A 17,130-nucleotide genomic window follows, 5' to 3' on the forward strand; every position below is an offset into this window, starting at 1 on the left:
TCCAGCTTCATAAAACAATAGCTTTTTAAAATTTCTAAGCAATATCTAAAGAACAAAAAAGTAGGCAATTAACAGAATATACCTGAGTCCCAGAACACTTGTTCCCTATATATCAATATTTTTAGACTTAAAAAAATAAATTCATGAATGGGAAAATTCTCACCTGATCTAAAAAAGCCTTTCAAATTGAGCTCACTTACACATTCCCGTCTCATGACTAGTTCTATTGCAGCAGAAGGAAGGACAAACTTTTGTTTCCATTCTAGGCACCATCTTAAGGAATACTAACTTATTTTATATTTTGGAGCTCCAACTTTCTCAAATTTTCTGATAGTTTTCATAAAGACAGAAATTTATATACATAGAGAAAATTATTAAATTTTATACCAATAACCTAGCATTCTTTCATGCAAATCAGAAATACCAGAAAATATCATAAAATAACACTAGAGAAAATCAAAACAAAGATATTCTATTCCATTAGAAAAAACTTTGTTTTCAAATTATCACAAATATAAGTAAAACACTGCCTTACAAATAAAATTTTCTACAAATATAAATAATGAAGTCCCATTTTAGTGTACATTAAAGATGTTTTCCAGAGAAAAATAAGCAGGCATAATAGAAACATATATATGTTAGAAAAATCTATCAAAAGTCATTTTAATTTATTGAAATGGACTGGACAACTCATTCAGATTTAATTAGCTTGTATCCAACTCATTGTATGGTGCATAACGGACAATGAGTAAATATTTGTTGTCCAATAGAATAAATGTATATTTAACCTTGTAGTTTCCAAAACCAAATTGTTTATTCTTACAGTTATGCAGTGACATTACTTTCAGCAAACATGAACTACAAAATGTTTTAGAATGAATGTTATTTCAAGTTTTAACAAGTAGGTTTCCAACATGTTATAAAAAATTAACGTAAAATGTTCTCCCAAAATGAAATACATCATGCCTTATTTTTCCTCAGGAAATGTGTTTTTACACCAAAAAAAAATCCATATAGGTTGTATATTGGTCTAAGGTTTATCATCAAGAGAATAGATTGCTGCACTCTAAATATTAATACTACCCTAGTCTGAATTTGTCATAAAAGATTATATTTTAAATTACATTTTGACCTAATGTAAATCAAAGTAAATTAATTGGAGGCAGTTGTTGCTTTTTCGTTTTATTTTGTACCTTCTTTGGGTGACTGATTTTCTTTGTAAACGTAACTTGCCCCTCCCATTTGGCCTGATCTTCATCAAAAAAGGTAAAATCAGGAGAAAAAGTCCTGCCATGAGAAATGCAACTGGTTCTAAAGCCTTTGTAAAACTAGCACAGAAAAGACCAATGCTGCCAATTCAGTGCGGAGAGAGAAATAGAGAACTCAACACACACATGCTGAAATACCGGCTTAGCTGACCTTCGATACAGAATCTGGGTAGGAGAAAACTAAGACTTAATAGTGACTCATCCAATAAAGGAGGGAAACGTAAACCTTTACCACACATGGAAAGGTTTCTGTGAGAGAGCTGATGCATTTGTCATTCACGAGAACATAACCTCTCCAGCCCTCCATTCAGCAGCAAATTAGTACACTTCTCTTTGTACAGGGCCATGTGCCAGGACCTGTGTAGAAAAGGAGAATTGCCACTGTCCTTTCCCTCGAGGAGCTCATGATTTAATATAAGCAACAACTGGATTATTTGGAGTCGCGGAGGCAGTTTCCCTGCCACACTCCAGGCCAGGCAGTAATTAGCAGTCCCACTCACCTGACAGCCATTCCCAGCACTGTGAAGTTCTGACCATAGCAGTCCTCAGCCGAGAGGCTTCTCCTTGAAAAGTAAAAGTTTAACAAAAGATATGAGGACAGGGTCCTGCATCTTACACAAAATAAAGCAGAAATGCATGATTTACAAGGTACAAATTCCTTCGTTTGAAAACCTGATCCTTCGACAGTGTTCATGTGAGTTAATCATATTGTGATATGGTACTTTTTTATGGTCCTAAGAAATTCATGCTCACTTTTGGGAATAAAATTAAAAAAATTATTACTTGGCAATGAATGAGCCAATTTAAAATATCGATTGCAATTTCTAAAATGTATTCTCCACTTTGATTAACCTAGTATGGTTTAGTCTAAGCACAAATGATACAAAGAATTTGTATGCCAATTTTTATGCCAGTTATTCGGTCCCGATTCTAGCTGGAAATTTTGGCAACAGCTGCAACCATCAGTTACCCATTATTACAGCTACAAAATTATTTTTCCTGTTAGTTGTATACTTTATTCTCTTTCTACATGTGTAAAATATGCACACTTATAGATGTGTATATTCATATAAAAATTGTTTTCTAAGTGTGATTATACCACATAATATTTGCTCTAGGTGTTGTTTATATTTGGTCACACATTTTCTGATGTTTAATTTGGCACTTTGAAGAATACAGCCCATGACTTTAATAGATGCTATACTTAAAAATAACCCGGTTTCCTCTCTCACTGCCATGACAGCCAATGCAATAATGAAGGAATTAGTACCGAAATAATGCATTTATCAGCAGGAAAAAACGGAAAGTAAAAAAGGTTGTAGTAAACAAGAAACACTAAAGAAAGCTAGCCCTTGGAGAAGGACTCTCCCAGTAATGAATTCCTTGTTCTGATATTCCACCAGTTGAACATTAGTCATTGTTAATACTAAATATCTTATATTCAAAGTGTTAATCTAATCTTTTTTTTTTTTTGAGACGGAGTTTCGCTCTTGTTACCCAGGCTGGAGTGCAATGGCACCATCTCGGCTCACCGCAACCTCCGCCTCCTGGGTTCAGGCGATTCTCCTGCCTCAGCCTCCTGAGTAGCTGGGATTACAGGCACGCGCCACCATGCCCAGCTAATTTTTTGTATTTTTAGTAGAGACGGGGTTTCACCATGTTGACCAGGATGGTCTCGACCTCTTTACCTCGTGATCCACCCACTTTGGCCTCCCAAAGTGCTGGGATTACAGGCGTGAGCCACCGCGCCTGGCCAATCTAATCTTACCCTCTAAAACCAGGCTACTGGTGTGAAATAGCAGAAAGGATAAAGAGCCCAGAGGAAAAGAGAAGGACATAGGAGGAAAGTCTACCTTAAGAGGGGAGAAAGAAGCCTAAGGCAGTCTTCATCTAATTCACAATTTTGCCTTCAGTTGTCCCTTCTTGAAGAAACTTGTTCAAGACCAGCCTGGCCAAGATGGTGAAACCCTGTCTCTACTAAAGATAAAAAAATTACCCAAGGGTGATGGCAGGCACCTGTAATCCCAGCTACTTAGGAGGCTGAGGCAGGAGAATCACTTGAAACCGGGACGCAGAGATTGCAGTGAGCTGAGATTGTGACACTGCACTCCAGCCTGGGTGACAGAATGAGACTCTGTCTCAAAAAAAAAAAAAAAAAAAAAAAGAAAAGCAAAAAAAAGAAACTTAAAGGAAACTCTCTAACTATCCACCAGTTGTCAGCACTAAGTCCTCCTCTTTCCAGCCACCCCATTCAAGAACTGCAATATAGGCTTGTATAGCTTAGCTACACACGTGTTAAAAGGTTTTGAGGAGCTTGCCTGGAGACCTAAAAACAGAGTATCAGTTCAAGAAAAAGCTGCTCTGAATTTTAAAAAATCTTGCTCTGTCATTTTTAAAATCGAGCCTCTGTATAGAGGACCTACACTGAGTCAGATACTCTGGAAAATACTGTTTATAGAGATAAATGAGCTGTGGCTTCTGGTCTCAAAGGATTTGCAGTGCACTAGTAAACCCACAGGTGTGGTAATGTGTAGCAATCACTTCACAAATGGAGGTGGGGGGTCAGGAGCAGACAGTAGTGGTTGGTATAGACAGAAAAACCTAGATTAACTGGGTTTAAAATAACCAAGCACCCCAATTAACCATAATCCTCACTCAGCCCACCCCCAAATTCAGCTTTTAGTAGAAAGATTGCTCATGCCAAATTTTTATCCAAAAAACACAATAAAATGTCAGATTATATTATTTAATCAAAAAAAATATAATAGTCTAGGATCATGGCAAATGCATATTACTTCTTCAATGGAACAATGAACCTAAGCCACAGTAATATCTCATAACATTGAAACAAAATTTAAATAATATCCAGAAACCATATAAACAAAAATAAAAATTTATATTTTAGAATCTCATATAAAATTTATATTTTAGAATATTTTTTCAAAACTGTGCAAAAAAGAGTTTTAGTTTAACCAGAAAGCCCAATTAATTAGAAACATCATTTTGTGAGTCTTCTGTTACTAATATTTTTCATTACAAAAGCCATGAATTCATACTGTCAGGAATCCTGATTAGGCTACTGCCTTGCTGTGTGACTTGATGAATTAAGCTGCCTGTGCTTTGGCTTCCTCATTTGTAAAATGTGAATGGTATTAGTGAACATGTGAAAAGCTTTTAATAGTGCCTGATACATAGTAAATGCTCAGTAATGTTAGCTGTCATGATCACCGTCATTCTTAATGCATTTCCTAGTTGTGTGGATAGGTTTATGGAATGAATGCTCAATAAATGCATGTCACGTAACTCCAGATGCACTCAGCATTTCCTAGAAGAACTGAGGACCATAAGGGATACAGCCAGGTAAAATGTGCAGAGGAATGTGGCAAATCTCTCTCAGAACTAAACAAAAAACCAGTCAGTCACCAAAACAGTAATAACAAAAGGTCCTAGGACGCTTCCCCTTCATCATCTTAGCCTTCGTATTATAATATGGAGTGAAAAATGAAAGAATTATTAAACTCCTTGGAATACTGACACCAGGTAATAACGGAAATCCTCCTCCCTGAAACTCCTAACACAATATTTAGTGTTGTAGGAATCAAAGATGGTAGAGGAGACAAATAGAGCCTCTTACAAATATAAAAAGACTCCTCTTATAATAAGAGGAGTTTGTCATTTCAGAAAAATCTTGGTTACCTCTAACTGTCTTTGTTTGTTGGTAAGAATTTGTGGAATATATTATAGTCACTTCATTTTGTACTTAAAGTACATTAATGTACTTTAAGCCTCAAGATAGATGAAAAATAGATGACAGGTTCAAGATAGATGAAAATTGCTTCTGGTGATGTTATTTATGTTAAAGACTGCAATTAAGAAGAAAAATATCATCCTGGGCTTATACCTTTAAGTAATGATTTACATATTTGTCTCGTGATGACCTTCCTCTGCGTAAGATGATCTTTTATAACACTGAAATCACCCTCCTTTTTCAGTCAGGTATTATTGGATGAAAGTGGTCAAGAAATCAATTTAATGATGATACTGCAGACATATTTTTACAGCGTAAAATCAAATACCATGAGCTGAATCATAACACATGCAAGGAATGAAATCAGTCCTATCTAGCTTCCATTTCAGTCTGTCTGTCAACCTGCAGCCACTTCCTTAATTTTGAAAGAGAACAAAGAGAAGCTTCTAGATTGTGAATGACTGCCACATTTATGTGGGGAACATTGCACATGTTCCAGAAACCCAACCAAAGCCAATAGTTTTGAATTCACAGTAATTGCATACATTTTATTTAAAAATCCTCCCTAGCAGTATGTGCCTGTTACCTAAAGCGATGGAGCAGGCCCCAGTTTTATGTCTCATTCTAAACCTGGGCCTACAGTACAAGACATAGCACCTACTGTGGCCTCTGCTCTGTCACTTTGCCATGCGATTCTAATGTAGTTTTACTTGAATAACATAAAATAACATATATAATGTTATTTATGTTATTTTCCACGTGAAGAACTCCTGTAAACCTTGCCGTTTTGAAACTCAGTGAGGCAGGCGTCTTAGACAAGCTGAAAAACAAATGGTGGTACGATAAAGGTGAATGTGGACCCAAGGACTCTGGAAGCAAGGTCAGTCGCTGCAGTTCGGGGCCTCCTCTTGTGTTCACGAAGCAGTAAATGGGAGCAATTGTCAAAAGGATATGGAAACCATAAAAGCTGAACATGTCTCTAACACTCAGCCACTGCCCGAATTAAAAGCTGATGTCATAAATTTCAAACCTAGGTATGGTCTTTTCAGGAAACTGCAAACTGCTCCCCAATATTAAGATTTTTAAATAAACTTAAAACTGCAAAAATGTATAAAATAATAAAATTCCTTTTATATTATTCTCAAATTTACGTACCACTAATAAAAGTAATGTTTTTTGGTGTAGTTTTCTTGTTTGTATTGGAGGCAAAGACTTTAAGGAAATCATGTTATTTCAAGAACTGATGTGTTCTCAAAACAGGAAATCAGTGGTATACCAGAAAAAGAAAAATCTAAATATTAATTAAATGCTTATTCAGAAGTTCAGTCTTTTGTCACCATAGTGCCAAGCATTCCACTTTAGTTTGAAGAAGCCCTATATTTCTGTGCTGATAAAGAGAGTCAACCTTTCAATTCCATTCCCCCAATTGAAATTGTTTTAATTAATCATTGTTTATGAATAATATTCTCAAGTTCTAAGATCTCTTAATCATAACTTCTTTTTAAAACATTGCAGGAAAAAAAATTAAAAATGCAGGAACCTCTATGCCTAATTCTGTTGAGCACAAATAAAAGTAGTGTAAATAATGTTTTATTTTTGTAAAAAAATTACAAGTTTATCCATGAATCTAAATACCTATACAAGTTGATACAATATAGTAACCGTGCCAGAAAGCCAGAGTTGAAGTTTCTTGGAATCCTCTTCTATTTCTTTCTGTATCTTCTTTAAGAAAGAAAACAAATGGCCGGGCGCAGTGGCTCAAGCCTGTAATCCCAGCACTTTGGGAGGCCGAGGCGGGTGGATCATGAGGTCAAGAGATCGAGACCATCCTGTCAACATGGTGAAACCCCGTCTCTACTAAAGATACAAAAGATTAGCTGGGCATGGTGGCGTGTGCCTGTAATCCCAGCTACTCAGGAGGCTGAGGCAGGAGAATTGCCTGAACCCAGGAGGCGGAGGTTGCGGTGAGCCGAGATCGCGCCATTGCACTCCAGCCTGGGTAACAAGAGCGAAACTCTGTCTCAAAAAAATAAAAATAAAAAAAAAAGAAAGAAAGAAAACAAATTATTGGATATTCTAAGATGTTAAACATGTGACTTGTTTAAATAGGAGAGCCTCAATTAATTTACAAAGGAGACAAACTAATGTTAATGAATCCCTTTCAGGCCTTATCAGTATGTTTTAATCATACGTCTGCCTTTTTACCAGAGTGGAATGAGACAAGCTTGGGCAGATAATGAAACTTACCTCAAATCCTGATGCAAAGTCAGACAAGTGCAAATACTTAATGAGTGAATATTTTAAACGTGAAGTTACCCTAAAATGTTTGGTCCAGTCAGTTGATGTCGTGACTAAGATGACAATATATATAGTGCGTCTTTTGAATTAAATCCTCTCCTATAAAACTCTCTAAGTGTCTGAATTACGTTTTGCACAAAGCATACTGCTGAGAAGATAATAGCTACAGGGCGTCCTTCCGGTAGTCTGTTAAAATACTTGCAATAATACTATGTAATAAACGTATTTACAATTTATTAAACAATGTTAAATTCTTGTTATAATTTTAATATCTTCCAATCATAAGAGTAGGATTTAGAGATTATTCTGGATTTATTATGAGATTATATGTATGCTGAAGCTCTAAAGAACAGTATCTCTAAAATATTAATGGATTAAGCATTTTTAAGTGAGAATGGAATTGTATTTTTAATCAATAAAAAATTATAAATTTGTCCATACATAAATAACTTCTTTCTCAACTGACCATAATAATTTATGTATTTTTTAAAGTTATAAAATTACTTGAGTTACACACATATAACTATTTATAAATAGTACATAATATGCAAAAGTAACATTTTCCATGATATTTCCCTTGTAGATGTAACTAAAAGAACAGATAATGTGTACCTTAACACATTATTTGCAAATATTTGGTAAATTAATGATGAACAAAACCTGAGACTATCAGCTCAATGACTCTTCAGTTGCTCAAATAGGAAATGTGGAGTTGGATTTATTCATGAGAAATCTCAGACACTAAAAGTATATTCTAATAGGATCAAAGCCAAAAGAAGTCCCCTTTCTCACATAATTGGATTTTAAACCTGTCATTTTCAAATTTAACAATAATATGCCCACTTCTGCAACCCTATGTAAATGTATAAATGCTTATATATGGCTGTACAATGGTTTTCATTCCATATTTAGTAATGATAAAATGTTACTGATTTCACTGAGTGTAATTAGATACAAATTGTTGATAATTATTATAATTTTACTTCTCCCAAGAGCTATAAGCCTTATGTTTAAATCCATAATCCTATATCAGTGACTTATACTTGTAAATAATTTAAGGTTAAATTAAGCATTTACTTTCATTGGCTGTGTTTTATCTTTTGGATTTGACATTTCCACAGTTAACTGAAGTGTCTTTATCCCCCCTAGGACAAGACGAGTGCCTTGAGCTTGAGCAACGTAGCAGGAGTCTTCTACATTCTGGTTGGCGGCTTGGGCTTGGCAATGCTGGTGGCTTTGATAGAGTTCTGTTACAAGTCCAGGGCAGAAGCGAAGAGAATGAAGGTGGCAAAGAGTGCACAGACTTTTAACCCAACTTCCTCGCAGAATACCCAGAATTTAGCAACCTATAGAGAAGGTTACAACGTATATGGAACCGAAAGTATTAAAATTTAGGGGTAGGACTTAGGGCCGACTACAGTGAGTGGGGAATGCATCCTGTGAACGCAGTGTTGTGACCTGTCTGTCCAGTGGTGGTATTGCTTGCTTCTAATAGAGCTTTATATTTTTGAAACCTTCAGTGCAAGTTGGTTCGGTTTTCTTTGGCTGCAGATGTACTGTTTGAAACTTTATGTTGCCAATAGATATCTGCATTGCAAGGGTCAGAAAGACAAAAACAAACCAGAATTGCTCTGTGAGATCACTTAAACAGTATATTTTACCTGAAATTTGGGGAAAATTGGAAATTAGATCTGGGCTTCCTTGCACATAGACTTTTGTTACAGTTCAATTTTAGGGTAGCTGCTAACAAAATAAGCATGAAATCTGTTCCAAGTGATCAAAACCCAGACAGTTGCCTGTTTTTGACAAGGTCTCATTGTTTTCTGAGGACCAATACATGTAAAAACTTCAAAGCACAGAGTATGTACTCAATGAATTTTGGCTCCTCTTCTAATTTGTTTTATATGGGCCATCATTCTACATTTTTAAAACATGAAATCCCACTTTTTATTTATCTGATGGTAGTCCTTGAGCCAGACCTTTAAGGAAGAGAGATCATCAGAATTTTGACCACAATTCACATTTATTAGATGAAACAACTTTATGCTGAAAGTGTCACTAAGGTAAATAGACATTTTAGGCATAACAGCAGTTTCTCCGTCAGAGATGTCAGCAATATTTGTGTCCTATAGGGGAGATTCAGAAAAAGATAAAAATTGCAGTGAGCTATTATAAACATTTTTTTTTTTCATTTCAAGTGCTTTTAAGCAAGCCAGTTCAGCTCCTCTCATCATGGCACAACAAAAAGTTATAAGCATTCAGTAAAATATAGGAGATGGAGATTTTTTTTTAAATCTAAATGTCTACTTCTTCTTTCATCTAATAATAGGAAGTAGTTTTAAAATAAGATCTGAAAGGATTTGTTATTGCTCTTGCTAAAATCAGAGCTCTAAAACCCATTTTCTAAAATTATCTGTAATAGCTAACTGAATAGGCTGCTCAGTTTGATTACAATGATAAATGAGTCTTTGAACTTCCAAGAGATATTTGGTACTTGATGTACCCTAGAGTTAAAAACCTGATATACTTTCAGTAAGATGTACATCTGATTTTATACCAGGTAAACATGCTTGATTTGATATTTACTTATATGAAAGCTTTTGACATACTGTATCTTAAAGCAAAGAGCCAATGCCATCCCTTTTAATCAAGATCTAATTGTTTTCATTCATAATGTAGAAATCAGTGACTGAGGACTAAAGCACATAGATAATTCCAAAATGACTCTTTCCTAATTGTATGAAAATGAATTAAGAACTAAATCCTCAATTCAATAGGTCCAAACATTTTTAGTATGTCTTCCAATAGCAAAACCTACAAAGTGGGATAATATCAAGGTGTCTTGGGCATTAGATCATCTTAATGTTTACAGAATTGAGGAGAGACTTCTTTCAAATTGAGAAAAACAATAATTGACTAGTTTTCAGAGCAAATTATTTGGACTGAATTCTGAGATGAATTTTATAGGATGTCCTTACTATATTTTGTTACCAGTTCATTAAAACTGACTTTTCTTTGGCATAACAAAGGCACTGCAGCCATCATCAGCAAGGACAAGGGTGGGGAAGCAAAGCAAAGAAGAAAAGAGTATTACAAAATTTTAGAAAGAAATACTCATGTACGCTAGTTCATTTCAAATTAAGGAAAGTTATTAAAAAGATGTAAATTTTCATATTTTTATATATAATGTATATATTCATAAAATGTGAAAATTTACATCTCTTACATATATTTATATATATTTAATATATACAGTATATATATATATATACACAATTTAAATGTAAGATTGTATTTGAAGTCGCAACTTGGCATTGAAGTTCATCACATGAACGGCCTTTAGAGGTAGATTTGAACATTTAAGACAATAAATTTCAAATAAAAAGAAAGCATTCATCTGACATTTTAAAAGACAGTGGCATTTAGGATAAATGAAATAATCTATGCCTGTCAAAACTTATAAGTAAGCAGTTTTTACTGTGCTGTCAAAGGAAAACTTTCATAAACTCTATGACCATAATTATGCAAATGATTGGTAATTCAGAAATAATATTGTCTCTGAATCCCAAAAAACAAAACCTGACATCTTCAATCCATGGTAGAGTTTGCTAAAAAGTGATCATTTCTCAAGGAAACACCTATGATTAAGGTTAAACCTTTAGCCACAACAATCCAACCAAACCTAGACCATATGTAAAATTGCTGGAAATTTTTCCAGTTTGAGGAGCCTCGAAAGGTTCACATCAAGATGAATAGAAATGGCATTTTACGGAAGATGCAGATGATATAAGTATAGGAAATAAAAATGTAAAGAAAAATACGTCAAAGTTTTATGAAGTAATATACTTCCTCACATTAATCTGTAGAAGAGGAGAGTGTATTGAGATTATACGGAATTGTTCAACCTTTGGAAGTTTTCCCTTCCTCATAAATATGATCAAGAAAAGAAAGAAAACAAAACATCTTATGGCAAAAGCCTTCTGAAAACACTTTTTTTAAATTATCATGCTTTTATTAATGGTATTTTCGTATTTCTTCTTGAAGAAAAATTAAAGCTAAACTAGTGGATTTTTAAAAATAATTGTCTATTTTACTTAACATTAAATGTTGAAAGGAAATGTAAAGAGACATATTCAGACTTTGATCTTGGTTTTGTTTAAATGTAGTGATGAGTAGGTATCTATGAGTTTTCTGGAACTACCTTTCCTAAATCTCTTGTTAAACAAGAGATGAGTGAGTGGTTTGGGAACTCGACAGATTGAAGATTGGCTAATGCAATGGTTTGGATTAGACTCATGGGTATTCATTTTTCTTGTTTTCCTAAGCATGTGGCTTTACCTAACTAATATAAACTTCCTAAATCTGCTCTCAAATTGTTTTCTTTAGAAGATTGTGGAAAATGCCAACGCCGTAACTAGAATGCTCCTTATAGTTAGGTACTCACGAAAGGGCTCTGATCCCCCAAATGTCCATCTAAAACACGTAAAACTGAAACAATTACACTAGAAAGTTATTTGGCATCTTGATACCAAGTCTTGGCTTATGTTTCTTAAAAACATTTTGTGGCTAGATTTTCTTGATATCTATAGCACTGTTTTGCTAATGCTTCTTTTTATACACATACCCTAATATTGCGTAGAAAAATATTCACCTTTAATAACACAACCTTCCCAAGAGTCTCACTTCAAGAAACAAGACCATTGCCGCCATGTACGCTGTTTAGTTCGCTAGTGAGATCCTTCTATATAAGTGAGGTTCCTGATGAAGGGATCCTTTCAGATGCTTGAACTGAATTGTTTCATTTCTAACTTCCTCACTGGAGCAGAGAATTTCAATTCTGTTCAATTTAAAATAGTGGGCAATGTATTCACTTATATATTTTAAGGTACAATTTACATACAATAAAATCTACCCTTTTTAGTGTACAATTCTGCAGATTGATAAATTATGAATAATTTTAGAATATCATCCTATCAGTTTCATTCACAAGGAAAAGAGTCTTCCCATATATGGTCATTCATCCACTCCACAAATATTTACTGAATGCCTATTTTGTGCCAAATAAAGGTCAGAAGAACTTTGATTTTGAGGAACTAATGGAAAATAATCAGGTAGAAGCGTGTTTTCTCTAAAATCCTTGTTATATTTCCATGATGTCTAAATATAAAAGCTATTCATATTTCTGGAAAGACCATATCCTCAGTTCTGATTATGATGATGATAAGTATTAAATTTTGAGACTGTTTACTGACACAGAACTATGAGATTGACCTTGATTTTGTCATTTATAGGCCATTACTAGCAATTTGACTTCAGCTTTCTTAAGTTTTCAGAGTAACTGATCTGTAAACATTTTTACTCCACCAGTTTTTAAACTAGTTACTAATTTCATGACGTCATATATCGTTATTCTAATATTTAAGGTCCAGGGCAGAATAAACACAGAGAAGGAATTTCCTAAAGATTTGGATAAACTTGAATTCACAACAGGGAAAAAGATACATGATGAGTTGTGAGTTATGACCTAAGTCATAACAAACTTAGAGAACAGCTCCCTTACCCTATTTTCCTCTTAAGTTAAAATTCTAGCTACTGGAAAGAATTTAGACAGGGAGTGAACAGTTGTGAGACTAACATAATAACACTACCTGTTTCTCCTTTGTATAATGTTATCTGCTATCTAATGGGATAAGGAACAGAAATTTACTGATGATTTCAGATCCCTGACTCTGTAACCTCAATATGGGAGGTTCCCCAGTGATGACCAGTCAACAGGCTTTGAAACGTATCCCTTTTCAGTGCACCCCTTTTAAATACAGTTCTTAAAATATGAGGCTTAATGTCCATAGGCATAGAGTGAACTATATGTCACTAATTGTGCTGTTCTGGGTCATGTCTATAACTGGTGTGAATGAATGAAAGTGTTTGTGGATAGGTCTGTGTTATAAAACAGTAGTCTGTCAGGAAGAGTCTATACATATAGTTTGTTTAGGTACTTTATCAGTTCTGAGAGTCTAATCCTTGCACTGTAAAGACATTTCATAACAAGGAAATACTATTTAAAGAATGTTGTCAAACATAAAAAAAGCTTTTAAGCTCATCCAGAAGTACTAAGATACACAGTGCAGCAAGTTGAAAGATGTTTCCTGCCCAGATTTGCTGAACGGTAGTTAAATATTATGATTTTAGAGTTACTTTTTTCACAGGGAGAACCACAAAGTCTAGACGGATTCATTCTTCTGTGTAGTTAAGCTTTCCTTTCCCCGGATAAAGTTTTCATATAACCAAAAGAATATGAAAAAAAAAATGCAGATGTCTAATTATTGATATTTCAGTGTGTGTTGTGTCACGTTTTGTTGAAGAAACAGAAATATGGTAACACTCCGCATTCTTTCTGCTTTCTTTCCATGCAACCCAGCTGACCTTTTCTGAAGCCATAAGAAACAAAGCCAGATTATCCATCACTGGGAGTGTGGGAGAGAACGGCCGCGTCTTGACGCCTGACTGCCCGAAGGCTGTGCACGCCGGAACTGCAATCAGACAAAGTTCAGGATTGGCTGTCATTGCATCGGACCTACCATAAAAACCAAAAAAATAATTGAGTGCCTTAATTTAACTGTGTTGGTGACTGATGGAAACGCAGCCCCGAGGGACACGCCACGCGCGGGTCTTTGCTCAAGCAATTCTTCGGCCGAGAGCCGAAGTCTGTCCTAACGCTCTGGCCCGACGGCAGCCGCAGCAACGTGTGCATGAGCTCAGCTCGGAAACCCAAACTCAGATTTTATATCAGGAAAACTCACAATTTAGGTTTTTTTCGGGGAGTTGGTGGGGTGGGGGGAGCTGGGACGGGTGTATTAACAGCAACCAATTTCATTTGCGTGGACTCAAAAACTAATCAGACTTGCGAGTGAGCGCATTAAACTGTGGAAGTTCTTGCTCAGAAAGGCCTTGGTCTTCACCGAAAGGATGAAATAGTTACAGGAGTCCGTGAACACGCTAACCTGTGTCTCCAGAACACCCTTCTAGTCCCTGGACGAAAATCCAGCTGAGAAAACAAATCACTAAACCGTGATAAGAAAATAATAAACAAACATGTAAATCCTGCGGAAGAAAAAATAAAGGAAGTATTTACACTTACTTTGGAGAAAAACACTGAAACATGCTTGCTTTTTAACTGACGTAAATTCACTAGAGGACAACACAATTCTTTTTTCTAACCATCTTAGGGAACAATACATTGCAATAATTGATATAAATGCCATCACTGTAATAAACGTTAGAGACTTTTTTTTAATAAAAGTTGTTGGTCATCTTCTTGTCTGCTGTGACCTTCACTCTGTCACATGAGTCGGTTCACAGATTGCATTTGTCTCACAACCAGGAAGAAAAGCAAAAGGAAGAAAATGTTTAGGTTCAATCATCAGTCTGGAGTGTAGACTCAAAAGAGACTATGGGTCACTCATGTTAACAGTATTATTTATAATCTTGTTCTGTGTACAGAATTGTGGTTTTTTTACCCACCAAAAAAGAATAAAACAACAGATGTTCTTACAATATCTACAGAGCTTAAAAGTTTTTTTCTTATCATTATCAAAGTTATTTGAGAAATTATAAGACTATATGAGAGATCGTAAAAGTGGTGGGCTGTAGTGGAAAATGTAGCTAGCCCTCATTATTTTTTGCATACTAAGCTACCCTCTTCAGATATTTGACTCATTAACGGATTAAGTTGTCAAAGACAGAGTCTTTGAGTTGGGAATGAATCATGTCCTAACAACATACCTTGTAATTGTATGTTGAAATTTTACTTGACTGTATTTTGCTGCATAAAATTATATGTCTCTTGAGCTTCTTCCCTTATTCCTATTGTTCCATTTAAATCCTTTGAAGGCACTAATAACAGTTTGGGGTAGAGAGAAAATGAAGAATTAGTCTTTGTTTTCAACTGGAAATTGTAAAGAAAATGATAGTCATGTTTATTTATAAAAATCACTTTATGTATGAATTAAACTAACACGGTTCAAAAGAAGGTTTGGTTCATTTGAAATGATAAATAAGTACTCTAATGCAGATAAAAAGTCATGTACTTAGAGTATCGGCCGAAAGCACAAGGTAGGAGGATTTCAGAAGTCTGGCCTTGAAGGATGAGTTGAGTTTTAATAGGAGGAGAAGGTGTTAGGAGCCCTATGGCTGAGCAGTGGCCCGAAGCCATGCACATCAATGGCTCATCTAGGGAATGAATGCCACTAGATGGGCTAGTGAGGACACAAGCTGTGACATCATGGAGGGTAAAGTTGGAAAAGGAGAAGGCTTAATTTCCTTCCATCAACTCTCAAGATCCCCTTCCCCATTCAGTCTCTGTGCTGCAGAGAGACTGTTTAAGCAGTCTTAAACAGTGTAAATCACACACACACACACACACACAATCTGAAACAGTGTAAATCACACACACGCACACACACAATCTGAAACACTAAATCACACACACACACACACAATCTGAAACTGTAAATCACACACAGGCGCACGCACACACACACAATCTGAAACAGTGTAAATCGCACACACACAATCTGAAACTGTAAATCACACACACACAATCTTAAACCATGTAAATCACACACACACACACACAATCTGAAACAGTGTAAATCACACACACACAATCTGAAACAGTGTAAATCACACACACGCACACACACACAATCTGAAACAGTGTAAATCACACACACGCAATCTGAAACAGTGTAAATCACACACACACGCACACACACACAATCTGAAACAGTGTAAATCACACACACGCACACACACACAATCTGAAACAGTGTAAATCACACACACACAATCTTAAACCGTGTAAATCAAACACACACACACACACACACACACACACGTCCCTCAGGATAAATTCCGAGCTCTTAAGAACAGCAAACGAGCCCCTTCGTGACCGGCCCTTGCTTGTTTCCTTCAGGACTTCCTTCTCTCACTTCCATCCAGCTACTCTCGTCAGGAAATGAACCTCCAAGGCAGCACGTGGAGCCCTGCATAGACTATTCACTCAGTGCGTAACTCCTTCCTGTCTCCTCTTTACCTGACTAACTTGTACTCGTCCTTCGATACTCAAATTGAATTTTACTTGCCATGAAGATTTCCATGGCTATCCACCACCCCCTGCCTGTGAGACTGAGTTAGGCGCCCTTCTTAATGTTTTTCTCCCATCATGGCACTTACCATACTGCATTGTAATTGCCTGTGTACTTGTCTGTATAACTACTAGACTGTAAGCTCCTTGAGGGCAGGGACTGTGTCTATCTTGTTCACAGTTGTATCCCCAGCACCCAGCACAGTGCCTGGCATATTGTAGGTGCTTAATAAATATTTGTTGAATGAATGAGTGAATTGAATTGAATTAATTTAATTAAGTGAAAACAGAAAAACAGCATCTTTTCCTATTAACAATCTCTAGAGTATATTGTAAGTACATATGGTCCCCGAGTTAACGATCATTTGACTCATGATTATTCGTTTACAATGTGTAAAAAGGTGATGTGCACTCAGTACAGTGCACAATAACTTACATGAGATATTCAGCGCTTAATAATGAAATACGCTTTGTGTTAGATGACTTTGAGGCTGATATAAGTGTTCTAAACATGTATTATCTATGCTAGGCTAACCTATGTTCAACAAGGTGCTCTAAACACGTATTATCTATGCTAGGCTAACCTATGTTCAACAAAGTGTTCTAAACACGTATTATCTATGCTAGGCTAACCTATGTTCAACAAGTTAGATGTATTCAATGCATCTTCA

At 35.6% G+C, this 17,130-nt stretch overlaps 1 protein-coding gene across 14 annotated transcripts in view; it reads left to right on the top strand.

Annotated features, from left to right (window-relative positions):
* The window catches only part of GRIA4 (glutamate ionotropic receptor AMPA type subunit 4), a 395,452-nt gene extending 378,744 nt beyond the window's left edge, over positions 1–16,708 (top strand). For 5 of the 14 annotated variants that reach the window (XR_013522975.1, XR_013522972.1, XR_013522971.1 and 2 more), the window contains 3 exons: positions 5,782–5,896; positions 8,464–8,598; positions 13,733–16,708. Coding sequence is in view for 4 of the 14 variants with exons in the window: in XM_002754358.7 (XP_002754404.1) it covers positions 5,782–5,896; positions 8,464–8,598; positions 13,733–13,897 (415 nt within the window). In the remaining 10 variants the exon portion in view is untranslated. Of the gene's footprint in view, positions 1–5,781; positions 5,897–8,463; positions 8,712–13,732 lie in introns of all 14 variants that reach the window. The other 9 variants (XR_013522977.1, XR_013522969.1, XM_009006707.6 and 6 more) reach the window with 3 other exon arrangements.
* Positions 16,709–17,130: the final 422 nt, after the last annotated feature.

Source organism: Callithrix jacchus, chromosome 10 (assembly GCF_049354715.1).
Source record: "Callithrix jacchus isolate 240 chromosome 10, calJac240_pri, whole genome shotgun sequence".
NCBI lineage: Eukaryota > Metazoa > Chordata > Mammalia > Primates > Cebidae > Callithrix > Callithrix jacchus.